Below are 19146 nucleotides of genomic sequence, written 5' to 3' on the forward strand. Positions count from 1 at the left end.
TCAAAACAGAATATGCTTACTGGATCACAGCGGCAGTTCTGTGACCACGATGACCACCACCACCTTGTCATCGGCATCATTACTATACCATCACCACCATCACCATCGCCATTGTCACCATCACCACCACCATCACCTCATCACCACCACAGCCATTGTCATCATCTCCACCACCATCACCACCATCAACACCATCACCATCACCACCATCATCATCATCACGACCACCATCTACATCACCACCATCATCGCCATGGTCACCAGCATCACCATCACCATCACCATCACCATCACCATCACCACCATCACCATCATTCATCAGCATCAGCATCACCATCATTACCATCACCACCACCACCACCATCATTGTCACCACCACCACCACCATCACCACCACCACCACCATTACCACCACCACCATCAACATCACCACCATCAACATCACCACCATCAACATCACCACCATTACCACCACCACCATCACCACCACCACCATCACCATCACCACCATCACCATCATCACCACCACCACCATCACCACCACCACCACCATCATTGTCACCACCACCACCACCATCACCACCACCACCACCATCACCACCACCACCATCAACATCACCACCATCAACATCACCACCATCACCACCACCACCATCACCACCACCACCATCACCATCACCACCATCACCATCACCACCATCACCACCACCACCATCACCATCACCACCACCACCATCACCACCACCACCACCATCATTGTCACCACCACCACCACCATCACCACCATCACCACCATCACCACCACCACCATCAACATCACCACCATCAACATCACCACCATCACCACCACCACCATCACCACCACCACCATCACCATCACCACCATCACCATCACCACCATCACCACCATCACCATTGCCATCACCACCATCACCACCACCACCACCATCACCACCATCAACATCACCACCATCACCATTGCCATCACCGCCATCACCATCACCATCACCATCACCACCAGCATCACCATCATTATCATCACCACCACCATCACCACCACCATCACCATCACCACCATCACCATCACCACCATCACCACCATCACCATTGCCATCACCGCCATCATGTGGGTGGGGCTGCCTGTGAACCTCCTGGCAGCCTACCACTTACCTGGCCATGCTTTACCCAGACCCACTCTCTGATACCTGGGCAGATGGAGCATTTGTCACTACTTATCCTCCTCCTTGCAGTGTGCTGGGGACGTGCATCAATACGTCTCCTGCAGCATTCTTTGCCCACAAGTATCACATGGGACATCTCTCACAAGGTGCCATGCACACAGCCCATGGTGCCCCACATGTGGGCTCTACTTATCCTGCTGCTGTCCTTATGTATCCTGGGTTGTGTGACCAGGAGAACCTGCAATACTCTGCCTCTAGGACCACTGGACTCGGGGGGGGGGGGGGCTTATGATACACAAAGAAATTGTGTCCTTAACCCTGTTACCTGGTACACACACCTTGTAACATTCTGTGTAGAGAATACCTCTCTATTCCGCAGATATATCATTATATCGTGCACATCTGAGCGTTTTCATCACTCTTGAAACCACTACCTTGTACCCATGTGCTCCTGTGACGTCGGTGCCAGAAGCCCTCTGCCACTCTGCGCTACCTGAGGCCGCCTTGAGGCCTGGCCTGGCCGTGCGGCCCAGGGCCTGGCTGGCCAGCGTGCTAGGGTGCTCTGCAGGAGAAGGCAGCACAGCGGGTGCACATCTGGAGTGTGCAGAGACCTGTCCTGTGCATTCTGTACCCAGGTCAGTTTCTATCCAAGCGCAGGGGCGCCCTCTCTTTCCCACCTGAACGTTCCCCACCACAGACCTCTGTACCCAAAGACTGAACTTTCACTCTCAGAGAACCCACCCCCATCCTGAGTCCCGCTCTCCACTCCTGGGACCTGAAGTTCCTCTCCCCTGCCGAGTCCCGCTCCCTTCTCCACTGACGCCTGGGACCCGCCAGGCTCCTGAGCCAAACGTCCAGGTCGCTGGGCAGCGCTCGCTCGCTGACCGCCCTACCTTGAGGCCCCGTTTGGACGTCGCCTCGCAGGGGGTTGGGGCAGCAGGGCCAGGGGGCGCGGGCCGGCGTCAGTGCAGGGCCGGGCGGCGGGCAGGGCGGCTGCCCTCGCGGTGGGTGGTCGGCGGCCGCCCTGCCCCCGCCGCGGCCGTCCGGGCACAATCCGAGCTGGATCTGGTTCCCCGCTCGGGTTACGGCGCGCTCTGGGCCCCGGCGGCTTCACTTAAGCAATTAGCCAGTAAAAAATGCCTCGGGCTTGGGGAGTGGGGACGTCGCAGGCTGTTTTTACACCACCCCCCTCCAATTTGGGGATTCCTGGGGCCAGCCGGAGCGGACTGACTTGGGACCAGAGCAGAGTCTTAAGGGATCCGCGACTGAGAGTGAAGCTCTGCTCACGGATCCTGTGGGCATTTTCTCCCACAGCCCAGCCCCAGGCTGAGCCTGGGGGTCTTCGTTTCTGTTTGAGTAGATCAAGGCCAGTAACCCGGTCACACCCTCTAGGAAACGGGTGTCATAATTAGTTCCAATATTTAGAGGAAAAAAACCTGCAGTTTATACAGCGTCCCAAGGTGTGGGAGGTGGGACCACATCCCCAGGACCACTGGACTATGCCTGGGGGGTCTCTCTGCAGGGTGGCCCCTTAACCTGCCAGCCCCTTTCCTAAAGGGAGAGGAACAAGACTGGCTTGATAGGGAACCCTGGGAATATTAAGCAGGTAACCTTAGGGCTTTTACCAGGGTCCCGGGGTAAAGCGCAGGAGGATGGGGACCATGATCATGAATTAGCTCCAGGCATTTTGGGCAAAGCCTTGACTCACTGTACCAATGTCACCTTGGGGAGGGGCCAGGGGATACCACTTTCACAGCTCATCCAGGGGATTTGTAGTCCAGAGAAAGGCTGAGAATGCCTGCCGAGGGCTGTATACCTAGCCGTGCAGTGGGTGGTGCGTGGCCAGCCGTGGAGAGCACCGCAGCTAAGGTCACTTGGGCTGTTAGGCTAGCACCCTCAGCTGTCCAACGAATCCCAGCCCCTGCAGCCTGGGAAGCCGGGGCTGTGGCGTGGGGACAGAAGCATTTTGAAAGTGCACTCTTTCCACTCCTGGACTATCTGGGAAGACGACAAGTCATGCCCTTCTGTCCTAAGGGGAAGAGAGGAAGGACGGAGAGATGGTGGCTTTGCAGCACTAGCTGACCCGGGCCAAGTCCTCTCTGGGCTCCAGCTTCTCTACTCCAGAAATGCAAGATCAAAGGGACCTCTCAGGGCCCCCGAAAGAGCCAAGAACTTGTCTCTGAACTCACAGAAAAGCCATCTTGCCATGAATGTGGTTTTCAAGAAATTGGGGGGTCCATATTACAGAACTGGGTGCTCATTCCTCTCCACGGTCAGGCCCCACTCTCACCTCCCACCTCAGTAGGGACTGAGGTTTGGGGAGAGCTTTAGTCTTTGGCAATCCCAAGACCCCAGCTGCTGGGCCCCTCTCTCCCTGGGCACCACTCTGCAGATCTTCCCCTGCGGAATCTGGCTAGCTCTCAGGCCTAAGGAATAATCCCACAGCTTCTTCCCTAAAGGGCAGAAGTTCCTTTATCCCAAAACATAAGGAACTCCCCGGGGGTGCATGTGAAAGGCTATGGTGTGCTGGAGGCTAGGAAACCCCATCTCAGGGTTAGTCCAAGAATCTGCAGCAAACCCCAGCTGGAGAGCGCCTAAGGGGAAGGAGGCTACTAGTAAAAGGGCCCCCAACTTCATGTTCTGTAAACTCCCCTCACTTTGGAAGCCTGTGGGAGTGAAGGAAGGGGAGAGGGGAATGGAGATGCTATTGCCACTTTTGGAGAGCTGTGGGTGCCTGTGCACCCCTCACTGACTCACCTCTGCTAAAGGCCAGTTGTGGGGAGACCTCCTTCCCAGGATCAAACCTCCCTTCCAGCACCCAGGCCGCTGTCCTCTGCAGCTGCGTGTGTGGGGAGACAATGATGTGTGTCCACGGCATGCGCTGGGGTGGGGTGGCCGTTTCTGTGATTGTGTGTGAGTGTGGGACCAGCTCTGGTGGGCAAATGCAGCACAGCGTGGTGTAGGCGTGCCTGGAGCATGGGCTCCCCTCAGTGGGCAAGCTGTGTGACCCTGGGAGGGTTGTGGCACTTGAGCTGTAGGTTTGCATTGGCTGGGAGGGTAAAGGCAAAGCTTTGGAGGTACTGAGGGTGTCTGTGGGTAGCAATGCCAAGTGGGCCCTGAAAGTGGAGTGTGTCTGTCCACCACGGCTGTCTGTCTGTGAGAACACCCAACTGTGTATGCACAGATAAATATTAAGTGGTTATGTCCCACACTCGCCCTTTCCCCAGGCAGGACAAGGCTGGGGAAGCAACTCTCTCATCTCCAGAGCCATCTTCCCAGCCCGGCTCTGCCAGGGGAAGCGGCGACAGCCCGGCAGGCTAAGCCGGCAAGCCACCCACCCCCAGTTCCTCGCACAGCAGTGCCAGGCGCCCTGAAGGCGTCAAGGCGTCTTCCGCCAAAAAGTTGAAGGCTTCTGTGAGTGTGTGTGTGTGTTGCGGGAGGGGGTGCTGGTGAGAGGTGGACAAAGATCTGGAGAAACCCCAGAGGCCAGTGGACTTTGAAGGAGCCGCAAGCTGGGCTTAAAGCCCGGCACACGCCTGTCGCCCTAGCTCGAGCCGGGGCACAGCGGTATGGCTCTTCGCGATTACCCGCGAAAACACACCTTGCTCCCCTTCTCCCTGCTCAGGCCGGCGCCCAGCGGAACGCTGGAAAACCACACTCACCTGGGTCTGTGCGCGCTGCGTTGCGCCTTCTGCGTGATCCCGCGCTCCGCCCGACAGCACCTCCGGTGCACCCGAGCTAGCCCGCAGGCCCGCGCAGCGAGGTTTGCTAGGGACGGCGTGCGTGCCAGCCCCTCCCGGCCGGCAGCCAGGCGCTGAAGGGCCGCCCTAGCCCGCGCTCCCCACCCGCGCAGCCTGCCTTCCGGAACCTGGCCTGGCGCGCAGTGTCAGAGGCCGCCGCCGCGGTGGTAGGCTGAGCCCACAGGGGCATTAGGCCAACTCCCCCCGCGCACGCGGAATTCTCTATTATTATTAAAGAATCCCCTGAACATGTTTACTTTGAGCCTGTAAACTTCCTGCCAGGGCCTTTGCCATCTCTCGGGAAATCAGAACCTGCGCTTGGAAAATGGGAACTCTGGACCGCGGGGCCAAACAGAAGGAGATTCAGTGGGAGTATTGGCAGGGCGGTTGGGGGAGAATTGGGCTGTACGTGAGTTAGGCTCAGAGCGCGATGTGCATACGCGTGAGAGAATGCGAATTCAAGCTCCCAGGGGCCTACTCGGTGTGCGTGAGCGCGCGCACTGATGGACGTTCACATGCCTGAGCACTGTGTGCTGAAGTGGGCATACACGGTGCCTGTGGGTCTGAGTCTAGGTGATTTACTGGATTTTCAAGTGGACCATTTGTGTATGTGGGTGCTAAGTGTATGCTCTAGCACACGAGTGTGTGTGTGCACAGATAAATGAGTGAGCGGGGCTGCTTGTTCTGGGAACCTGTGCGGTTTTGCACTCGCCTGGGTCCGGCCTGCCTGTGGCGCCGGACACAAAGCAACCTTGACCAGCCCTGAGCTTTCGTTTTCCGCCCGCGCTCAGCCCGGGGCAGCTGGCCGCTCGCTCGCGCACTTCTGGGCGAGTCCGAAAAATCCCGGGCGCGGCACAGTCCTTCCCGGGGCGGGGAGAGTAGGTAGGCGGTCCCTCGCGGGAACTTACGCCGTCCCGCTGCGGGTACTCGGAGCCCAGCCCGCTATGCCCGCGATGGTCACATCCCGGAGGCCGCTGCTGCTCTGGCGGGTGCCATTTGCCACCGGGCTGTGCGGGTCGGGAAAGGCCTGGGGCCCGGGGCTCGTCTCCCGCGGCTCCGCCCGAGCCTAGCAGGCCGGGGGCTTGAGCGCCGCGGGGTCGAGCCGCGGGCGGAGGGCACACTAACACTTGCTCGCCAGGTTGGTGGAGACGGGGCGGGTTCTGCGGGCGGCTGCGGGGCGGGGGAGGCGGGGGCCCTTCTAGCGCCCACCGACTGGGGCCGCAGGGAGGCCGGGAGGGGACTCCTGCGGGGTCTTACTTCAGCCCGCGAGGCGCCCCGAGCGAGCGGAGGTGCGGTGAAAGCGGCCTGGGCGGGAATCCGTGGAGCGGAGTGCCGCGGGCAGCGGGGACGCAGCGCTGCTCCCAGCCGGGGCGCACGCCGGCCGCAGGCCCCAGAGGTGGTGCCTCCCCCCACAAAAGCCCGGGGGGAGCTTCCTCGCCGCCTCCGCCCGGGCTGCCCTCGGCCTCCGCTCGGCTCCTTCCCCAGTGGGAGGGCGAGAGAGAAAGAGGGAGGAGAGAGGAGTGGGGGAGGAGGAGTTGGAGGAGAGGGGGGCTCTGAGCCAACCGCCGGCGGATCCAGCAGCTCCTCGGGAGGGCGGGCGGGCGGACGGGCGGGGGAGGGCGCGCCGAGGCTCGCTCGGGAGAAGTGGCCGCCGATGACGGCAGAGGTGCAGCCAGCCCCGCGCGCGCAGCCCCCTCCCCCTCGCCCTCCTCCCCCTCCTCCTCTTCCTCCTCCTCCTCCTCCTCCCGGCCCCTCGGCGGCGCAGAGCAGCGGCGGCAGCGGCGGCGGAGGCAGCAGCCACCCGATGTCTTCGGCGCCCGAGAAGCAGCAGCCACCGCACGGCGGCGGCGGCGGCGGCGGCGGGGGAGGCGGCGCGGCCATGGACCCCGCGTCGTCCGGCCCGTCCAAAGCCAAGAAGACGAACGCGGGCATCCGGCGCCCGGAGAAGCCGCCCTACTCGTACATCGCGCTCATCGTCATGGCCATCCAGAGCTCGCCCGCCAAGCGCCTGACGCTCAGCGAGATCTACCAGTTCCTGCAGAGCCGCTTCCCCTTCTTCCGCGGCTCCTACCAGGGCTGGAAGAACTCGGTGCGCCACAACCTCTCGCTCAACGAGTGCTTCATCAAGCTGCCCAAGGGCCTCGGGCGCCCCGGCAAGGGCCACTACTGGACCATCGACCCGGCCAGCGAGTTCATGTTCGAGGAGGGCTCGTTTCGGCGGCGGCCGCGCGGCTTCCGAAGGAAGTGCCAGGCGCTCAAGCCCATGTACAGCATGATGAACGGGCTCGGCTTCAACCACCTCCCGGACACCTATGGCTTCCAGGGCTCCACCGGCGGCCTCTCCTGTCCGCCCAACAGCCTGGCGCTGGAGGGCGGCCTGGGCATGATGAACGGCCACTTGCCGGGCAACGTGGACGGCATGGCTCTGCCCAGCCACTCGGTGCCCCACCTGCCCTCCAACGGCGGCCACTCGTACATGGGCAGCTGCGGCGGCGCGGCCGCGGGCGAGTACCCGCACCACGACAGCTCGGTGCCGGCCTCCCCTCTGTTGCCGGCGGCCGCCAGCGGGGTCATGGAGCCGCACGCAGTCTACTCGGGCTCTGCGGCTGCCTGGCCGCCCTCGGCCTCTGCGGCGCTCAACAGCGGAGCCTCCTACATCAAGCAGCAGCCCCTGTCCCCCTGCAACCCTGCAGCCACCCCCTTGTCCGGCAGCCTCTCCACACACTCCCTGGACCAGCCATATCTGCACCAGAACAGCCACAACGCCCCAGCTGAGCTGCAAGGTGAGTGGAAGGCTCAGACTGTCCCTAGAAGCGGTGTCTGTGAGTGCCCTACAGGACCCAGCCCCAAGCCCGCTGACTGCCATGGTGGAGCCCCTCTAACTGCTGAAGAAAGGAGCAGCTCCCCTGGGTGCCGGGGTTCCCACTCTGTCCCTTTGAAGGGCAATGCAGCTTGAGACCTCCAATTTGGTCCTAACTCTGCCCTATTGGCCTCCCCAAGTCTGACCAGGTAGGCCCCATTCTCACCAAAGTGCCTCAGACTCCAGTACTCTAAGTCCTTTGGGTGCCTTAAGTCTTCTCGCTCTTCAGACGGGTCTCTGTGTGGAGCCAGGACCCTCCGTCCTGGCCAGGGAACCCGCAGTCCCCTAAGTGATCCCTCAGCAGGCCTTCGGGCCTGGGCAGAAGGGAAGAGTTAGGCCCAGAGCCTCCTGGGCTTGGTGCCCCTCGGCCCAGCCCGGCCCTTGCAGGAACCAGGCTTGGCAGTGAGTGCAGGGGCATTCTGTGGTGACAGATGCAGTGCGGTGGCCAGGCCCGAGGAGGGTCAGGGCTGCCGGCCACACAGCTCTTTGTTTCTCAGGATCAAGGTTTTTAGGTCCCCAGACCCCCACCCTAGACACACAGTTCTTTGAGAAAGAAGATGTAGAACAGTCTCTGAGCCATCCGCCCCGAGCCACCACCCTCTGGGCCTAGTTCTGGAAGGAGTAGGGAGCAGCTCACTGGGGCCTGTCAGGGTCAGCTGTCAGCAGCCTCCAGGAGGCAGGAGCCGGGCCTGGAGGTGGGTGGGCTGCCTCTTCAAACTCCCTACCTGTTCCCTTGCAGGGGTGGGGGGCTGTTCCCTCAGAGATCTGTCCTCTGACGCTTTTCTTTTTGCCCTGTGGATGGCCGTGATGCCGGCCTAGCCTCGGCAGGCCTGGCCTGGCTGGGGCTTCCCGCTCTGCTCTACCTGGTGGAGGTGGCTGCCCGGGGCTTCAGAAGATCTGGCTCCCAGAGGCCTCTGTGGCCTCAGTAAGGGAGGCTGCCTCCCTTACCCCTTCCCCTTCGGCTTTGGGAAACCCTTGGCCCGGAAGGACAGTGTCCAAGGCCGGATAGGCCCTGGTGTGTGAGCTGCAGGAAGCCGGGCAGTGTTCTGGGATGGTTGCCTGTGTGCGCAACTCAGGACCTGAAACCCTGTCAGCCTCGGTTGGCCCCCGGGGGCGGGGAAGTTGGGATGGAGCAGGCAGAGTGATAAGGTGGTCGTGTGTGCGCTGGAGCCGGGCTGGCAGCTGCGTGGCCCACTGCACAGTGCCTGGTCCACCCTGAATGCTGGCCCTGATGCTAAGTCTGGTGTCCCCAACCCTCTGTCGGCTCTCCTTGCAGGCATCCCGCGGTATCATTCCCAGTCGCCCAGCATGTGTGACCGAAAGGAGTTTGTCTTCTCCTTCAACGCCATGGCGTCCTCCTCCATGCACTCGGCCAGCGGGGGCTCCTACTACCACCAGCAGGTCACCTACCAAGACATCAAGCCCTGCGTGATGTGAGGCTGCGGCCCACCAGGCGCTCCCGGCATGGGCTGGCAGGCCCGGGGGACCTCGGAGCCCACCACCAGAGACTGCTTTATTCTTGAGGTATAACCTTTGGCAGAAAAAAAGGGGGTCGACCCCTCCCCAACCGGATTATTTGGAAAGAAATCCCCAGCGCAGAGGCCCCAGGCCGCCGCGGTCAGCGACTCCTCCCCCACTGGCTCACTGCGGGCTTTAGAACGTGATCTTGGGGCCTGGTGGGACTGCAGCGCCCGGCAATCGCGGGCTGCTCTCGGTCGACCGTGTGGAACCCGGCTGGCTGCGGAGGGAGGCGCTGAGCCCAGAGTTCTGCTGAGGTCCCCGCCCTGGCCAAAGCGGGAGGATTTCTAGGTGAAAGGCAACACGTGAGACCAGCCATTATCAAATACTTCTATTTTTTGGTTGAATATTTATCTTTTTATTTTTAACTTTTTTGAAAGAATGTCTTGGAATGCAGGTCCCCCTAGAGCCGACCTTTGCCGGGAGGGAGGGGACCAGACGGCCTCGCCCTCCCGGCTCAGAAGGCTCCTCCAGCAGCCACAGGTGGATCTTTGTGCGAATACCTTACATTTCTGAAGCCACTGTTCCTCTTTAAAAGAAAACAGAAGGAGCCCAGAAGCCAGCGCTGTCTGGCCTCGGCCGTCCCCTGTCCCCTTCCACCGTCCTCATCCTTCTCGCCAGTCTGTTTTGTTTTGAATTTCATTTTTACTTTCTCGGTGGGTATTTTTCTCTCCCGAGCTCTACTGTAAACTTTCTGGTCCGAGAGCGAGGTTAAGACCCAGGCCCCGGGAGGCCGACCGGCTCTCAGCCCTGCGGAGACGCAGAAAGGTTAAGGCACTTTTAAAACTAACGCGAGGCTCATCCTGTTATTTATTCTACTTTCTCTCCCAGTAAGCGGAACCCCGCACAGGCTCCTCCGTTGATCAGTATTAATGGTGTAACTTTGTTGGCAATATTTGCCGTGTAGAATTTTTTTTTAGATATCCATTGTAAATTTGAAGCAAAGACCAATCCATGTAAAAACAAATTTCCTATGTTTTATATAAATATATATAATATGAAGGACTGTCCCCCTTTTTAGAATTTGGGCTGCTGGGCTGCAGCATGTGACACGTATTTTAAATTTACTTCTGCACTGTATAAAACAACAATTTGAGGATGTTTTTGCCTTTTGTGTATTTTTTTCCTAAAAAAAAAAGAACAAAAAATAAAAATGTATAACATTTGTATATGGCCTTTAAAATTGTATCAAGTAGAAATAAAATCATGTGGATATTTTATTTACAGATTATCTTCCAGATTCCCAAATGTTGGAAAGCTTTGTATCTCTAGACCTTGAAAAATTTAGAATATTTTTTTCCTTTTTTCTTTCTCTTTCTTTCTTTCTTTTTTTCCCCCCTTTTGGCCAATCCTCTCTTAGTTTCAAATTGTAGTAAAATGTGGACAAGGGTAACTATTTTTCTTGGCTTCTGTTTTTAAAGAAGAGCTCTCTGCCCCTCTAAATGTCATTTCTCATTTTAAAGATCATTTAAAATTCTCATTTTAAAGAAATAATCAAACATTTAAAGGTTCCCCCTCCCACCAGGAAAACACACACATATGTGTGTATGTTATATATGCAAATTATACATGGGTGTGTGTGTGTGTATGTATACACATATATATGTATATATATAATTTTTTTGGTGGCCACTCCAAGACTAATGAGTTTTACTTTGAACTTCAAATTTTACTGGTCCCGTATTCTAAAGGTTATAAATCATAAAACAACTTTAAACGTTTGTTTTGGTTTTTGTCTTGTTTCATTTTGTTTTTTTGGTGTCCATACTTGGTTTTCCCCAATTGAAAATAAAGTGAAATTTGAGAGATAAAGGGACCACCGCTGGGAGGCCAAGGCCATAGGCATATTTCCTTCCATGTATGTATGTGTGTTTGTGTATATATACACACATACATTATAAAATATATAAAATTATATATAAATGTACAAAATATTTCTTTTTTAGTTTTTGTTTCTGTGATTTTTTTTCTTTTTCTCTCTTCTTTTTTCTTTCTTTTCTTTTCTTTCTTTTTTTTTTTTACTGAGAATTGAAGCCAGGATTTTGTGCGTGCTAGGGGAGCACTCTACCACTGAACCACAGTTCCAGCTCTGAAATTTTGAGAAAGGGTCTTGTTAGTTTGCCCTGGCTGGCCTCGAACTTTCCGTCCTCCCACCTCAGCCTCTGGCTAGCTAGGATTGCAGGCGTTTGCCATTTTGCTGGCTCCTAAGTCTATTCGCCGCCCGGGGGTGAGGGGAGAGACTTAGTTCCTGTCTTCTGCAGACCACCCCTCCCATTCTGATCCTGGCTACCCAGGAAAACAAACACAATAAGTCGCATTGTTGGTGCGGCCGGTCCTGACCCACCGCAGTGTCTGCGCGCCGTGGGGTCGCGAGTCTCTGAACCTGCTTCTTCTCAGATTTGACATTTTGGACGTGGGGGTAATTTCTCCGGTGCTCTGTTACATCAAAATTATCAATAAACTCGTCCGGGCAATTAATGTCCCAAACTAACAGCTGTCTATAAAACCGAGATAAAGGGGACAGATAAAGGTCGGCGACTCCAACCCTCCGGGTTTCTGGACGCTGAAGCCTCTGGCCAGAGTCCGCTGTGCACAGCGCGGTCCCCGCACGCGCCTGGCCCTGCGCTCGGGCCGGTTCACAGCCCGCGGAGAAGGCAGGGTCCTCCGGGGCGGAGGCCACCTCGGCGCCCAGGCCTCCCAGCGCGGGGACACTGCACTCGGTCCAGACGGCCTCCGCAGGCCACAGCAGGGGCCCCTCCTCCGCGGCCAGAGGCTGCGCCCCAATTAGGACGCAGGCTGGGGGAAGTGGGCTGATTAGGAGAAACCCAAGCCGGCCAGGCGGCGCGCCCCAGGTCTCCTTCTGCAGCGGCTCCAGCCCCGCACCCCCGCTCGGCGCCCTGGCGCGCCACAGGCCTCGGAGCCTCCGTGGTGCGCGGCGCCGCTGGACCCGAGTCCCGGGTGGCGGCGAAGCCGGCTTCCTGTCCCTCTCCGGCCAGGGCCTTCTTTGCAGCGGGATCTCCCAGCTCTCCCACGTCTAGGGTAGGAGGCACCCCGGGGGCTGATGTAGGGACATGGCCCCTGTTCCCTGGGGACGGGGCCTGACCTGCCGGGAGGACGAGAGGCAGAGCCCAGCCTTCCCGCGAGGAGAGCCAGGGAGGCCGGAAGGGCCAGACCCGCAGGCAAAACGGCCTCCACACCCACGTCTGAGATTTCGCGGCTTCTGCTGGACGGAGACCGCACTTGGTTGGACTGTGCCTTGCTCGGGCGCATATCGGCCTGGACTCGCATAGGGGCCCTCGGGTGAAGGTCCCCCGTCATGGGAACACCAGCGTCCCGCACGTGCAAATTACAAACTTAAAACGCGAAAGCGCCCCGCCTGGGGCAAAATTATGTCGACGAACTACCTCGGCGGCAGCTATGGGCTCGCTCGAACAGGGCATCCAAGGCAGAATCCACCCACAGTCTCTAAGCACAGCTTAGGGGGTTCGCCCTAAGCACCGCAGTCAAGGTGCCCTTAACCCCCCACGCTAAGGGCTGGAGGAGGGGAACGGGAAGGCTGTGAGCCATCCATCCGGCTTCTGGTAGGGGATTGCCCACCCTCGTGTGGCCAGGCTTCTCGGCCAGGCAGACGCCCTGGGCGCTGCTGAGCCCCAGAGACTGACCCTGCTGGGCGCTGCTGAGCCCCCAAGACTGACCCTGCTGACCACTCCTTGCAGCCCCAGGTGGGAGGAGCTGGGGGCCAGGTGGGAGGAGCTGGGGGCCCGGCAGGGCTTCACTCCTGGAGCTGCTGCCCAGGGTCCCCTCCTGGAGCCCAAGGGCCAGCAGTGGAAGGCACCCCAGGGGTGTTGGAGGGCCTGGCTCTCCCAGGTGCGCTGTGCCCACTATTTTCTCTTCTGCGTGGGGCTGGGGGATTTCGAGCAGGACAGGGTTAGTGGTGTGGCAGGATGGGCAGTTTCCCTGGGAGGGAGAGAGTAGTGGAGAGACAGCTGGAATCCCTGCCCGGCTGCCACCTGACCTGAGCAAGCCAACTCTGAGCCTTAGTCACCCCTCTCTGATATCACTGTCCTGGTGGGCCTAGGGGGTGATGGTTAAAGAAACCATGCTCTTAAGGAGCCAGGGACACCTAGCTCCCTAGCACCCAGATGGGAATAGCCACCAGACCCCTCACACTCTGGAGATCTGGTGATGTGTGCCCTTTGGGGGGGGCAGCACAAAAAGTCCAAGAATCCATATTCTAGGAGGGCCCCTTTGGGAACAGCTGACCACCCATCTTCCTTGGTGTGCCTGGACTGTTCTTCCTGCCCCAGGGAAAAGGAAGACAGCACACATGCTCAAGTGATAGGCTTTTAACAACTGGTAGGGCCTGTGGCTACCATGGAGACCCACTGCCAGAATCTCCTAAGCTCACGGAGCCTGGGAGGCCTGGGGCCTGGGATGCAGGCCACAGGGCGAAGAGAGGTAGGAGGGCCCTGCCCAGTGGCCTCCCCTCTGATGTTGATTCCCAGGAACTGCCCACATCAGAGGTGCCCGGGTGTCTGTCCAAACTGGCTTGACCTCTGGAGCTGGGGCCCAGAAATCTGTGGCTTCTGCAGCTTGCTAGGTGGTCCCAGCGAGCGCTACAGTTTAAACATCTCTGTTCCCCAGTGTCTCTCTGGGCCCTGAGAGAGTCCTGGGGATGCAGCCGGGCTCTGCCTGGCCTCTGCTGCCCTCTCCTGCCTGCAGGGATCTAGTGGCGAGAACAAGGGTTGGTGGCAAGAACCCGGGGCCCAGGCAAGCAGGCATGATGGCCAAGATTGACCATGCAGCCCCGGCACCTGCCACTCAGCGCTTCCCCACGGCCCCCTTAGGAGTCTTCCTGTGGTTCCTCTTCCAGACACAGAACAGGCAAATGGAGAATTTGGATTCAGACTCGGGATTTTCTGACCCCCAAACCTATGTCCCTAACCATCTGCCTCATTGCTCCCGGACATCCATCTCACTCCAGCCCCCTGTCCAGTGAACGAGGAGGACTGCTGACGTGTGGTCCACGGTCCAGCCACCACTGGGGCGGTGGCAGTGGGCAGGCATGACAGTGGCTTCAAGAAGCTGCCCGGCTGTCGGCTGAGTGGGGAAGGGCCCCCTGGTGGGTGGGAGCCTGGTTAGCAGTCCCTGCTCAGACTGGTGAAGTTCGCCTCCCTCCCAGGTGCTGGACCGCGATTCCGGTTGGTTTCCACCAGGCCCACCCACTGCGCTTCCTTTGCTCCCTGGCCCCTCAGTCCAGTGGGGGGAGAACCCCCACAAACCAAGGGCAAGGTGGAGGGAAGCCAGGTGGGTGACAGGTGGCTTCCTCCTGTCCAGTGCTTCCGTCTTCTGGGCATGGACATCTCAGAGCTCTGGGCGACTTTGAGGAGCTCCCTCCCTTCTCTACCTCTCCTGCAGGCAGCCCTGGAGGGGGCTTCTTTCCCCGCCCTCCCCTCCCCACTGTCCCCCTTTGCCCTGGCCTCCCTGGGGCTGAGGTGCATGCTGTCTGTCACTGGGCTCCAGCCCGTGTTCCATTCCTTGAGGCCTGGGTTGGGCAGGGACGAGTGGTGACGGATGTTTGCAGGTATGTCGTCAGCACGGACCAGGACAGCGGCAGAGCCGCCTCCAGTGCTGCCTTCCCTTGGAATGGGAACACCCTGACAGAACAGTGCCCGTGGCCACCCAGCTGGCTGCATGAGCGGAAGGGCCCAGGGCAGAGCGTGGGTGACTGCAGGGCAGCAGGCACTACTGAGTGGGCGAGTGCGCCTGTCCCTTTCTGAGCACACGGGTTCCTTGTGCTCCCCAGCATTGGGATACACAGGGCCATCTGCTGCCCTCCAGCCATTTCCAGTACCTGGACATGGGTCACATGTGTGCTCTGAGAGAAGATGACACTGAGGCCAGGTCTCACCCCGGGGTCCCTGGTGCTGGGTGGAGCAGCAACCTGGTCAGGGCCCAGAGACAGCCCAACTTGGTGCCTGCAGAGCCTTGGGTTGGTTACCTCCGCTCCGCGCCCTTCCCTGTCCCTTGGCGTTGGCTGTCAGCCTGGGGACAAAGACCAGAGGAAGCCTGCCCAGAGTGGACAGACCACTGGGCCAGGTACCAGCTGCTCTCTGTGCTTCGTGTCAGCAGCCTGGTGCTGTGGTGGCCAGCAGGCTCTGGTCTGGGAACAGTATGTTGGGGGGTGGGTTATCTTAATCCAGCTAATAGCATCGCACATGTTTCCTGACTGTGGAAGTGGGCCAGGTCTTCCAATGTCCCTGGAAAAGGATAAAACAGCTGTGTCTTTGGAAATGTCCCTCTAAGCCAGCCTCAAATCCCCACACGGTGTTTCTGTGAGGCAGGCAGCCCCTGCTGATCCTGGCTCTCTGCTGCGACCCCTCAGCAGACACAGCTGTGGGAGCAGAGGAGTGGGCCACCTCTGTCCAGCAGGTACTGTGAGAGGAAACCCGGGCAAGGGGGCAGCTGCAGGTGAGGGGAGGCTGGGCAAGGTGGTGCAGGACCGGGCCCTGGGGAGAGGAGGGCAGCAGGTCCCAGTGCACTTCCCAGGGCTCCTCAGGCAAAGCCCACCCCAGTGGTGGTGGTGGTGGTGGTGGTGAGTGGAAGCTCAGGGCCGGGAGACCCCTTGGAAAGGAGAGGAAGAAGGCAGAGTCTGTCCATCTGCCAAGGCGGGGTGTGTGGCACTGTTCTCCATGAGGACGCAGCGCCACCTGCTGTCCCCTTTGCACAACCAACGCTGGGACCTAAAAATGATCCCCCAAGGATTCCACAGGTGAGTGGCAGTGGCAGGCACAGATGACACTGCATTTGGCATTTCGGAGCCTTGGCCTTTTCAAAGGAGGACTTGGCTTTGTTTGGAACGGGGTCAAACCAATGAGTCTTTCCTAAGTGTACAAACAACAGGGCTCCTTAAGAAAGCTTCAGAGAGATGACAACAAGGCAAGAGACGGCCCCTCCATCCTGGCAGCTGTGTTGGCCCGGGAGACAGTGGTCTGTGCACCGAGACCTGGCAGCCCGGGAGGAGTTGACGGTGTATGAGGCAGTGAAGGGCAGAGTCCAGTGCTGACCCTGCCCTCTTCTCCCCTGTGAGCAGGACGCTGGGAAGGGCTGTGGGGCTCCAGTGAGTTCATCTGCGAGGAAACAGGCGCAGAGAGGGCGAGCGCATGGCAGGCGGCTCCAGTTGGGACTGGTGTGTGGGGCCAGCACCCTGTTCTTGGCGTATTCAATGGTGCCTCTGTTCTGACTAGCTGCTGTGGCTTCCAGGGAGCCCTGAGGCCTGGCTGTGGTCAGGAGCAGGGCGGTCAGTGTTTCCCTGGGGACAGCCTGCTCCCTCCTGATGGGGAGAGGCTCCAGGGGTCTGGCCAGCTTTGTGTGGAACCCTAAGAAGTCACAGAAGCTCTTGCACCCGCGCCTTTCTTACCTGGAAGATGGGAAGGTACAGAGCCAGCTTCCCGGGCTTGCTGCAAGGGCGGAGTGGGCTGCCCCCCCCCTGAGCTGGAAGGCGTCTAGTTTGCTCACAACTCAGCACCTAGGGCCTGGTTTATTGCCTCCAAACCTCCAAAGTGCAAAATGTCCACATCACATGGTCACATGTCAGCTCCCATTCTAACCCTCATGATTAATGGACATCAAGAATAAAGGCTTCATTCACAGGAAGAAGTTCTGCCCCGCGGGAGGGACAGGAGTGTGGTTGCCAATTTAAAAGTCTCTGCTTGTTTGAAAGATTGCCCAGGCAGTCCCCAGCAAAAGCCTCAGGTGACCACTAAGATTGGCAAGGGACCAGCTTGGATGGCAGGAGGGGCTGTGAGGAGCTCCCAATTCTCTGAGCCTCAGCTCCAGCAGGGAGCAGGGAGAAGCGGGCAAAACCCTGTGCCAGCCCTTGATTGGCTCGGGCCACCAACACCAGCTACTTCATCCAGCACACGGAGCAAGGCTGGTCCAGCCGTCGTCCTCAGGGCTGGCAGCAGGGGTGGTGACTAAGGGCTGCAGGGCAGACCCCATGCAGAGCGGGCAGCCCTGCTGCCCCAGATGCCCCACAAACACCTGCAGAGCAGACGGGGTCTGAGTCAATCTGCCCAGCCCACATGGCTTTGCCTCTTCTGACTGTAGGTGGCAAGTTGGGGACAATCCACTACAAAGGAAAACGCATGGGCACTTCTAACTTCCTCAGAGACCTGGTGCAATGGAAGTCTTGACCCTGCTCCCCACTCACTAAGGGACTGCGGACCAGTCAGTTCCTCGTCCCGTATCTCGGCTACCTCATCCGTGAAACAGGGTGTCTCTCACAAGTGGCCGCGAGGACTGCGCATGCATCTGCCCACCCACGACTCATGTCTCTATATTTATTCAAAATACAGTCTTATGTGTGTGCTTGGTAACTTACACACGAGCATCACTTCCTTTGGAAGAAATGCTGTGCCGACTACTCAGGGCAGAAGCAGCCCCAGGAGCAGAGTGCTTAACACGGCGCCAGGCCCCACTCACTCCGGCTGCCCTCCGAGGGGTCGTGGGAACAGTCCATCTCTGCTCTGCCTGGCCCAGCGCAGGGGCTCCCGAGAGCCTGCAGCCCTTCCATGGGGGTGCCCCTTGCCTGGGGCTGGCCCTCAGTGCCTTGCCCCGGGCCTCTGCAGGGCGCTCTGGGCTGGACTCCAGGAGCAGAGCTGCCCGTGTCTTGGGTCTGCTCATGCAGGCAGGCACGGCGTGGCAAGCCGGTTGAGGGTGGCTCTTCAGGACTGCCCAGAGCTCTGGGAGGAGTTTCAGGCTTCCCCTCCCTGAGAGCAGCGCAGCGAGTTGGAGCTACTATGTCCAGAGGAAGAGGTTGGCATCCTCCTTGGTCCTTTGTGCAGAGACATGGAGCTCAGCCCCCAGGTGGCCGGGGGGCAGTGGTGAAGGCTGCCCACACCCCTTCCTTCCTGCCTTTATATATGGTGCAAGATTCACTTTGAAGAGAGGCGGCCAGACACCCCTGCCCCCAAATCAGTGGTCTTCAGGCGGGGACATCTGTTCTATTTGGAACACTGGTTGCCTGAATCCAGGGAAGGCAGGTGAGCTCAGCCACCTCCCGACTCCTTTCGGCCGAGCAGGGAGGGAGAATGGGGATTCTGGAAGCAGAGACACCAATGCACAGGCACTTCCCAGAACTGGGGTGCAGGCAGTGGGAACGCTCCGGAAGGAGGCAAAGGGGACATATCTGGCAAAGACGGAAAACTTCACGTTTCACAACAAGTAAGATCAAGGGGCCTGGTCCTCAGCGCTGTGCTGGGAGTGCTGGGGGCGGGGGCAGGGTCAGCTGTGCTGCAGAGGACGGTGCTCCCCCTCCCGCCCCTTTCCATGTTCGTGTCTGGCACCCCGTCCACCCTCCTTCCAACACGTGCCCTGTGGTGGGCTTTCCTGGGCAGTATTGCCACTGCCACTGTCCCAGCCTGTCTCACTCACAGGGAGTGTGTGGGGCCACTAGTTGGGAACTAGGGAGCCAATGGCACCAAAAGACCTGGGGACAGGGCCACAGAGGACAGGCAGGACTTCTCCAGGGCCTGCCTGTAAGATCTGCAGGTCTGCTGACGCGGAGCTTCCTTCTGAGAGTCACATTTGGATCTGCACTTTGCCAGTGCTACCCAGACAGCGCTGGCTGGTCCCCCAGCCCCGCCCGTGAGGTGCTCCCAACCCCACGCAGCCTAGCGGCGAGCAGGGGGCAGAGGCAGTGTAGCTCAGCCAGGCTGGCTGGGGGACAGGGAGGCACCAGGAGCGCCCCTCCGCCTGCAGGGAGCAGAGCATGCTGGGCTTGGCCAACAGCGCTCGCAGCCCATGCTCTGGCCAGCCTGCAGCCAGGCTCCAGGCTCCGCGATGG

At 59.2% G+C, this 19146-nt stretch overlaps 1 protein-coding gene across 1 annotated transcript; it reads left to right on the plus strand.

Moving 5' to 3' along the window:
• Nucleotides 1-5744: 5744 nt before the first annotated feature.
• Foxf1 (forkhead box F1) lies at nucleotides 5745-10398 on the plus strand. Its single transcript, XM_078032785.1, has 2 exons — nucleotides 5745-7704; nucleotides 9058-10398. The coding sequence occupies exons 1-2, from the start codon at nucleotides 6576-6578 to the stop codon at nucleotides 9216-9218; spliced, it is 1290 nt and encodes a 429-aa protein (XP_077888911.1). The 5' UTR covers nucleotides 5745-6575; the 3' UTR covers nucleotides 9219-10398.
• The last annotated feature ends 8748 nt before the right edge of the window (nucleotides 10399-19146 follow it).

This window comes from Ictidomys tridecemlineatus, chromosome 15 (assembly GCF_052094955.1).
Source record: "Ictidomys tridecemlineatus isolate mIctTri1 chromosome 15, mIctTri1.hap1, whole genome shotgun sequence".
Lineage (NCBI taxonomy): Eukaryota > Metazoa > Chordata > Mammalia > Rodentia > Sciuridae > Ictidomys > Ictidomys tridecemlineatus.

Coding starts and splice junctions, on each gene's coding strand:
- Foxf1 (XM_078032785.1), top strand. CDS start 6,576: ATGACGGCAGAGGTGCAGCCAGCCCCGCGCGCGCAGCCCCCTCCCCCT. Junction 7,705..9,057: donor CGCCCCAGCTGAGCTGCAAG/GTGAGTGGAAGG, acceptor CTCTCCTTGCAG/GCATCCCGCGGTATCATTCC.